This window comes from Stegastes partitus, unplaced genomic scaffold (assembly GCF_000690725.1).
Source record: "Stegastes partitus isolate 25-593 unplaced genomic scaffold, Stegastes_partitus-1.0.2 Scaffold917, whole genome shotgun sequence".
Classification (NCBI taxonomy): domain Eukaryota; kingdom Metazoa; phylum Chordata; class Actinopteri; family Pomacentridae; genus Stegastes; species Stegastes partitus.
In genome coordinates, this window is record NW_007578648.1 from 69,104 (window position 1) to 78,129 (window position 9,026).

At 38.2% G+C, this 9,026-nt stretch overlaps 1 protein-coding gene and 1 non-coding gene across 2 annotated transcripts in view; one reads left to right on the top strand and one right to left on the bottom strand.

Annotated features, from left to right (window-relative positions):
• Positions 1-9,026, bottom strand: part of LOC103366216 (collagen alpha-1(I) chain) — a 35,094-nt gene that overhangs the window by 19,427 nt on the left and 6,641 nt on the right. Inside the window, exons 2-14 of the mRNA XM_008293877.1 lie at positions 8,880-9,003; positions 8,173-8,241; positions 7,823-7,995; positions 6,463-6,591; positions 6,135-6,188; positions 5,960-6,013; positions 5,389-5,442; positions 5,116-5,169; positions 4,770-4,823; positions 2,822-2,875; positions 2,416-2,469; positions 2,078-2,131; positions 1,179-1,223 (exon numbers count right to left, since the gene is read on the bottom strand). Coding sequence (XP_008292099.1) covers positions 1,179-1,223; positions 2,078-2,131; positions 2,416-2,469; positions 2,822-2,875; positions 4,770-4,823; positions 5,116-5,169; positions 5,389-5,442; positions 5,960-6,013; positions 6,135-6,188; positions 6,463-6,591; positions 7,823-7,995; positions 8,173-8,241; positions 8,880-9,003 — 972 coding nt within the window. The remainder of the gene's footprint in view (positions 1-1,178; positions 1,224-2,077; positions 2,132-2,415; positions 2,470-2,821; positions 2,876-4,769; positions 4,824-5,115; positions 5,170-5,388; positions 5,443-5,959; positions 6,014-6,134; positions 6,189-6,462; positions 6,592-7,822; positions 7,996-8,172; positions 8,242-8,879; positions 9,004-9,026) is intronic.
• trnap-cgg (transfer RNA proline (anticodon CGG)) lies at positions 8,310-8,381 on the top strand. The gene has a single exon. It is a non-coding gene; the product is annotated as a tRNA-Pro (tRNA).

The following is a 9,026-nucleotide window of genomic DNA, read 5'->3' on the forward strand; positions in this document are numbered from 1 at the left end:
AGGCAACGGTGCTAACCACAGAGCTACCTTGCAGCCCATAAGGTCAGAATTCTGAATTAAAATTAAAGGACTAGTTCAAGATATTGGTTTATAACCTTATTTGTTTCCCTTCAGACATTGAGATGAGGGGATACTTACACATCCTAAAATCCCAAATTTGACTTTCCTGTTCATCTACAGACATAATGAATGAGATGTGGCACGTTACTTAGTGAGTGTAAGAGGCGCTTGTAGGTGGATTTTGTTACCTTTAGAGGGCTCGCTGTTTCCAATCGTCATACTTTGCTAAGCTAACAGTGTCCTGACTCTTCATCTGCACTTCATACGCTAACATTAGACTGATTTTACACTAGCAAAGACGGGAACTAATTATTTTTCCATGCTTTTCCTTCGTCCATCTCAAGATTGTAGATTTTTCATGTAGACATCGACCCTTAAACTTTGCAAAACATATATATTTTTTGAATTGTTTATTAGTTTCATGGAGATTTTTGAAGATAATGTCTGTGACAATCAATACCCTTTAAATTTAACTATTTCCATATGAAGCAAACTAACACTCTAAGCTCCATTTATGCCACCTAAAGCCTGCAATGTTCATTTAGCACCATTTAACTTGTGATCCATTTAAACAAACCATACTTTGGGCCGACCAGCACTAGTTGCATATGTCTGTGGGTTTCAATAATGTTACCAAATTAGTGACATAATTTCATTTTCCTTATTTGTTTGGTCAACTTTTGGAGGAGATTCGTAACTAACTGGGATTATTCTTTGTAATTTCTTATCTAACTGATCTAAGCACGACATACTCAGATTCTGTGCCGTTGCTTTAAACAATTGGGCTGTTTTTCCGTTTGTTCTGGGGGCCACAATGGAGGGAAAATTGTGAAATGTTTAAAGTGGAACATGATTCATCCTCTGGAGAGCATAAATAATGGAATGATTGTGACATTTTCAAGAGAATGTTAAGATCAGCAAATCCTCCAAAACTATGATTCATCTTCTGGGAAATTTGGACTTTTACAGACTTGCTCACAGACTTAGTGTCGCAGCGTTCATGTTTGTTCCTGTCGTTCAGTGATTTCAGTTGGAAAGTCATCACCGCTGTGAAACTAAAACTGTCTGCGATCAGCGATGAATAAAAATGAAAGTTGAACCCAGGAGTATGTTTGTACCTTCGGTCCACTCGGTCCGGTGGCTCCTGGCTGTCCGGGATAGCCCTGAGGAAGGAGAACAAGAAATACTCTGCTTACAAAAACATCTCTGCACCAGTGATTTCAAGAAGGACAATCAGTTTATTCAGGAGTGCAGCCTGCGATACTTGGGTGTAAAAGTGAAAGAACATGGAAAGCCAATCAAAAACTGTGAAGAAATGACTGGTTATTAAAGCCTTCAAGTTACTTTAACATGTGGAGCAAAACTCATACAAGGAACTGAAAAACAAACAACAAGGTCACGTGGCTGCTAATACTGACGTCATGGTGTGCTGTAATGGAGAAGACAACGAAAGGAGAAATGTAACGTAAAACGGCCGTCAAAATAGCAGCAGTGAAAGTCCCCCGCGTGATGTGTGGAATTATATTTGTGCGTCAATTCTGTGTGGTGGAACGATTTGAGCCGTGAAAACGATAAATAAAGTAAAATAACTAATTAGATATCACCTCCTACACAGAGTAGAAATAAGCTAATGAAAGGAAATGACAGCAGCACTTAAATACAGTTATTGAATAAAAAAATCAATATTTGTAGGTTAGAAATAGATTTCCCATTACCTATAATAATTTCTGTAATACAAAATATAACGGACGGACATCGAAAAAACACTTTGCCTGTGCTCATAATGTTACATGTTCAGAACTGAGTCACAGATTTTATACCACACAGATCTTGACCTCAACATCAAAGCTACTTGCTACCATAAACCAGGTTAATATTTAACCTTTCCAGGTGTTTTTAAATGTTGAGATGGGAAAGACTATGGAGGACCAAAACGAGAACGATCCTGCACAGAGCGACAGTTCAGGGGTTTAGATGATGTCAGTGAGTAGAGGTAATGAGTGAGGGTCTTTCTTACGTTGTAGCCTTGTTCACCGACGTCACCAGGAAACCCAGGTGCCCCCGTCTGACCCTGTGAGAGAAGACAGGGTGGTCAGAGAGATACCAGCAGCTTTCACCTCTAGCGACCTCTACTGGTCAGCAGAAGGAAGTGCAACATCTTATTTTACCAAACACAGTTAATAAAGGGTCCTATGGAGAACAGGAAGACTTATCTCATCAAGGTAAGTTATGGAATCAAGTCTGTGGCCGTTGCTGCCCAACAGAAATATAATAAACATTTTACGTGTCATTCAGCTGAGCAGCATTCAGCCACACTCCAACAGAAACGCATACTTTCAGGTTTTCTTTCTATACCTTTAGTCCGTCTTCTCCCTGAGGTCCCTCTTTGCCTTCATCCCCAAAAGAGCCCTAAACAGAAAACACAGATGCAGCCAAAGTACCGAAGCACATCATAAAAAAACAACTAGGAATTGTAAATTGTATTGTAAATAAAGTCAGAAAACATACAAAACCACGATAGATTAACAATATAAAGGGCTATAGTACTTGCATATATATATATATTAATACTACCATAGATGTATTTGCTAAGTATCACTGGACAAGTCGTTCAAAAATTTCTGAGAACATAAAATCTGCTTATCTTTATATATTTATGTCAAGTGGTCGTGTATATGCAAACACGATGAGGACTGATGCAAAAAAAAACAAACATCTTTAAACAATAATAACACCGTGTTTGTGCATGCTTCTCCTTTACCTTGACACCGTCACCCCCCTTTGGACCTGTAGGTCCAGCGTCCCCACGTGAACCCTGAAATAAACAATAATCAAGTAAATAAGAACAACAAAATAAAAACATATAAAGAAAAAAAACAATAAACTCAGTTGCCTATAAAATTAGAAGATTAAAACTGGCCAACATAAAGTAAAAATTATGTGTTTTAGAAGCTAAAAACATGTAAATGTGAGGTATACACACATTTGCTTCTTGAATAGTTTAAATTATTGCACAAAACAAAGCATGCTCTATTGCATTGGGATGAAGTATTACTATTTGAAACACAATCTATGAGCGTTAGAAACAAAGGGTTCTGCTGGTGATCGAAAGTCAAAGTAAATTCAAATTCATGAAATCAGTTTAATGAAAGTTCTAAACTTAAATCAAACGTATAATTACTTTTCAGTCCTAATGTTTAACGGTTACAGCAACTGACGAAAGGTAAACCCCCAAATTCACCATGAGCCTCTCTTCCTGCGTCATTGTTCCATCTGTTTGTTGGTGATATGAAAGCACCACCAACGTAACTGGTGGCGGAGCACAAACTCTGGGTGATTTCCAACCAGGTATCGGCACAACAACAGCCACTATGGACCACTGACCTCTTTACAGGGCGGCACATGATTACTGCTCGCTTACTTCGCCTGCATCTGCCTGTACATATTTACTCCTTGCTACCTTTTTCTCTTTATTTCATTTCATAATTTGATTTATTTGGTCTCTTTCATTGTTGTATTATCGGTTATCTGTACCAGTGGTTCTCAAACTGGGGGTCGGGACTCCCATGAGGGTCCCAAGATAATTTCAGGGGGTCGCCAGATCATCCAAAAAAAATAAAATTAAATAAAGCCTACATTTATCAAATAAATGTGTATTAGGGCTGTCAAAATTAAAAGTGTCCACTTCTTCCCCACTCCTTTTTTGGACTTGTTAATATTATCATTTGATTGTGCGATATTATTATTCTTTTTTGCTCTTTTTAAGATTATTTTCTTTTGTTTTTGTATTTTTTTCCCTTTCATTTGTTCAAAATAAATTAAAATCATTCATTTATTCAAAAGAAAATTAACGTGTTAATGTGAAGAGATGAGTCTGTGGAATTAACACATTAATTTTTAACGTATTAATGCATGAACAACAATGTTATTGAAATGATGAGGAGGCTATCGAGTCCTCGTTGACCTTCAGGAGGTGAGACGAGACTCTGACAGAATCATGGTCGTCCAACTAAAACAACTCCACAGACAGTGAATTGCTTTGACAATCTAACTGTGGCAAAACAAACAGCAGCTGCTTCAGAGGGTTATTAATGGAAATCAGAGTTTCTGTGAAGGAACCAGTTTATAACATCAACCTCTTTGGACGGAGGACAAGAAAACACCCTTGTTGGTGTTTAAAACTAGAAGAGGAAACTTTGCTGAAGAACATGAAAAGAAGAAGGATGAACATTGGGAGAACGTTCTTTGATCAGATAAAGATAAACTTGATGAACTCATGCCGTATTAAAAATTTAAACTGGGGGGTCGTGGCTCAAAAAGTTTAAGAACCACTGATCTATACGACCCAACTGTGGTTGTTTGGTACGCACTACTCTCTAAATCTATTTTTATCTTTTTATGTTTTGTCACTTGCATGTAAAACACTTGCATTGATTTGTTTGCTTGATAAATAAAGCTGGAGTGACTGAGAAATAAAAAAAGTCAGTTTTGATTTAACTAACTAGGAAGGCCACGGTTGCTGTTACTTTTCTTAATCTCCCTTTTTTCGAGACGGCACCATTTTTAATTTTCTATTTCAAGAAAACCAAAATGATCCAGTTATACCTAAACGATAATGTTAAACAAGGGTTAAAAAATCTCTTCATGGTTTATGTGATTGTCTGAGCAGTCTCAGTGATAGTTTGTGTTATTCTGTGCCGTTTCCTTACAGTCTCACCAGGAGGTCCGACTCCTCCACGGGGTCCCTCCATACCGACGTCACCCTGTTGAGAAGAAAATATATTCTCCAGTCAAGCTGCTTATGATGCTGTAAGAGAACTGAAGGGCTAAACAGTAGGTGGTGAGGAAAGTAGAGGAAAACAATGTGGTATCAAATCTGGGAAAGAGTTCTTTCACAGCATAAACAACCATTTTACTGCTTAAATTATTAATTTCATAACAACTTTTAAAAATGTGAGCTATTATCAAGTAAATAAAAATCAATCAAACAAGACTTTTATTTTATTACAAAAGTTGTAGAAAAGACAGGAGCAGAACTTATAGCAGCGAATTTACCTTTAGACCCAGCTCTCCGAGTTCACCTCGGCCTCCTATCAGTCCAGGTTCTCCCTGAAGGATTCAATTAATAAGCTGATTATTTTATAAATGCTTCAAATGTCACCATATAATTCACTTTAAGAAGCCTAATAATATACTGACTAAATCTCAAGTTTAACAAACATGATAGACTGCTTATTTATATAATTCAATTTGTATTTTCTAACATTCAGAATATAATGTAAACACTGAGCGTGAACCTCCACTGTTGGCTCGGGCTGCTTTACTCACCATGGCTCCTGAGAAACCAGAAGCTCCTTCGTCTCCTTCAGACCCAGCGTCACCCTGCAAGAAGAGGTCAAAGGTTCAAACACATTCTGCTAACAGGGGAAAAAGGTACAGCAAGCAAGCAACTCATGCAGCAAGTTTAGAGTTTTGAAAAGACTAATATCTGATATTTGTCCCTAGCATCGTATTAAAATCATAAATTGATTAAAATAAATTAAATAAGCCATTTAATGCATATTGTCTCTCATGTAAACGTCTCCAGTGTCAAAATATGGGAAACATCGCTAACATTACAAAGAGACACTAAATCAAAGTTGGTTTCATTCCTATTGATGAGAATGTCTATTTAAATCGAGCTTTTTTTACTCTTTAAGCCATAAAAACAAAACATTTAAATCTGGAAACAACCTGCCTCTTCCTTGCTTTTACTTCTATTTTCACTTCTTTGACAGACTTTCCCTTCCCTTTATTTTCTGCACTTTCAGTTTCACTTCATTTTTCCCCCTAGTTCCAGCTTTACTTTCAGTTTCTGTTACAACATCGTTATAACATTGTTATGACATGATTTACTCACTACTGGTCCGGCGTCTCCTCCTCTTCCCGAAACTCCTTTGGTTCCTTTATACCCCTAAAAACACAATGCACACAAATAAAACCAATAATTAAACATACACAGAGCTGGACGTCCTGGTACAGTTTCAGTCTCACTTTAATAATAAAACATTCTGTGTTAGTGTTGAGACTCTCACTTCTCTGCCTTGAATTCCCGGCTCACCGGTTTTACCCTGCAGGCCTCTGGATCCCTGACAGAGAGAAAAAATACACATTAAGCAAACGATATACTGCAAACCAAGACAAATCTACAGTATTTATTAGGCAGTTCCTGGTGGGTGCATATAGACAGCTCATAGCTATGTTTGTGCAAACTGTGGGGTCACAATTTGAACGTTTGTTTCCAGCACACAAATGTTTTAGGATGTGAAAGGACTATGAAGGTCTTTATGTATTTCATCAGCACTGTTGGCAGGACAGCACTTCACAATAAAGCGACATTGATGGGACAAATTGAATTGTTACCTTCGGTCCTGCGAAGCCAGCGAATCCGGGCTCACCAGGTTCACAATCACACTCCGTCGGCCCCTCCTCCCCGAGCCCCGCATCGCCCCCCGATTCCTCTGAGGTGTCGGTTTCGGGTCCATATGGCAGCTGAGGCACAACATAAACAAATATTATTACACCACGGGGAGCATGAAATATCTGCTGAGGTCATGTTTTCAGTGTTTACCCACTTGTGGTTGAAATATAGAACCTCTACAAAGACAGAAAGACAAAAACACGGAAGATATTGTGAAGCCTAAAGTGATTTTTAGCATGTAAGTGTTCTGATTTTGTTCCTAAAAGTGAAAGTTAGAACTAAACTTGATGTTACATTTGCTGTTTCACTGTAAATTGAAATTGAGTTTGACACACATGTTCTAGACGATCTGTGGATGCTCCTCTGAAAACGGCAGAACTCATTTATCTTTAGTTAAACATTTAGGTTTGAGTTACATGTTGGATTATATATTATATATATTACAAAACCAAACCTGATTTTCATTATAAGATTATATTATATTAGATTATATTATATTATATTAGATTAGATTAGATTAGATTAGATTAGATTAGATTAGATCGAACTTTATTGATCCCTTTGGTAGAGTACCTCAGGGAAATTCTTGTACTAGCAACAACACAACGGCAATATTGTAGTAAGTAAAGATAAATTATAAGACAAATGACAGAAATGACACAATAGGTCCATTCATGTTGTAATTATACTTTTATAACCATTAAAATGTCTGATCCGGTGGCAGGTTTCATCTAAAGTATGTAAAGCTGTTTAAGGTTGGGAATTCTTCTAAGCTTATTTGTTCAAGGTTTGAAAACGATGACTCCTAGTGATAACATCAAATGAACCTACTTCAGGTATAAATAAAGGTTTGAAAAAGCATCTGACCCACGACATGAAGCTGAGCTGCATACAAATCCTACATAGAGAGACTTCTTAAGTGACTTCAAATTCATGATTCATATCAGCTTCATATCCATATTTATTTTGGTGAAGTTAAAATAAAGTTCAACATAAATTCTTTATGCTGGAAAGTCGCAGTAGTCACAAAAAAAATCTCATCTGGGATCTTCAGCTCTCATCAGATGGCCTTCACAGTGTGGCCAGTTGTCATGGGATTGTCAAATATTTATTTTTCCTCACTTTTGCTTGGATTAAACAGAAATTAACATCAAACGTATAATTTCATGAAAACTGGGTATCTCTTTTTGCTGATGAAGACCATGTGAGCCACAGAAAAGCTGCTGAATGGACTGAGAAAATAAACTTGATGTCAGCGCTGCTCTGATAGCAGTAAAGACCACCAGCCCTCCGTTGTCCCACCTGCATTATCTCTTTGTCCTCCTTGGCGTAGTGGGACTCGGTGGTGGTGGCGTAGGGAAAGGCGTCCTCGGTAATCATGGTAACCTGGGTGGGAGCTGGACCGTAGGAGTCGTAGTCCCCCTCCTCCAGGAGCTGGTCGTCATCATAGCTGTGAGTTGGCTCTGGTGGATATTCTGAGGAAACATTATTTAAGAACCTGGGACTTAATGGTTCATCTTAATGGTCCTAGTTTTTAGTTTGGAGGTCTGTGATTTCTGGTAGAGTTTATACTGGTTTGGGGAATAAAAACAGCCGCTGCTGGTCATGTGTAAAAAGTCAGAAGGATGAAGAATGAGGGACGCTGGTCTCACCTGGTTGAGGAGAGGCTAAGGTGTCATAGTGGTCGACTAAGGACGACTCGTCAAAGGTGTGGTCCTCACCTGAAAGGATATGCAAATACACAGACGGCATGTCAGAGCTGAGTCGAAGGGTTTCACATCCTGTCAGGGGCTCGTTGGTCTAGGGGTATGATTCTCGCTTCGGGTGCGAGAGGTCCCGGGTTCAAATCCCGGACGAGCCCTTTGTTTAGGCCTAACTAAATTATACTTGTAGTACAAAGAGTAAAAACACTGTTCACAAAAGGTAAAGAAAAAATAACTGTAAAAGAGACTGAAAAAGTTAACGGTGCTTAGGAAGGACTGACTTTATTTCAGATAGATGGCGAGAATTATAAATCCACATTTACTGGTAACAGCAGCTGAGATAATTAGAGCAGTTAATGTTCTTTTTTGTTTGTTTTTTTTTACTACCAAACACACCAAAGTTTTAAAATAAATAATGCGGCAATTTTCTAATTATGAATCATCTGCTTGTTCTGGCTGTTCTGTTAAGCAGGAATAACCAGCTGTTTTACAAGCTGTGAGCCAAATATTACAATTCTACAATTTCATTTAGCTTTTATCCAAAGCGACGTACATCTGAGAGCAGATACAACACAAGCAAGGATCTAGTCAGGAGAAAACAATCTGGATAAGTGTGATTTGATGAAACACAGTTGATCTAAATGTGTAGTTATGACCAGTAACAATCTGATGTTCTATTACGAGGCACCTCTGACCTGAGTGGTATCCAGAATATTCGTCCTGGCAGAGAGAAGAGACGACACACAGCATCAACACAAGCAGCCGTGAGAGGAGCGACGCCTGCAGGGAAAAGACAAACACGC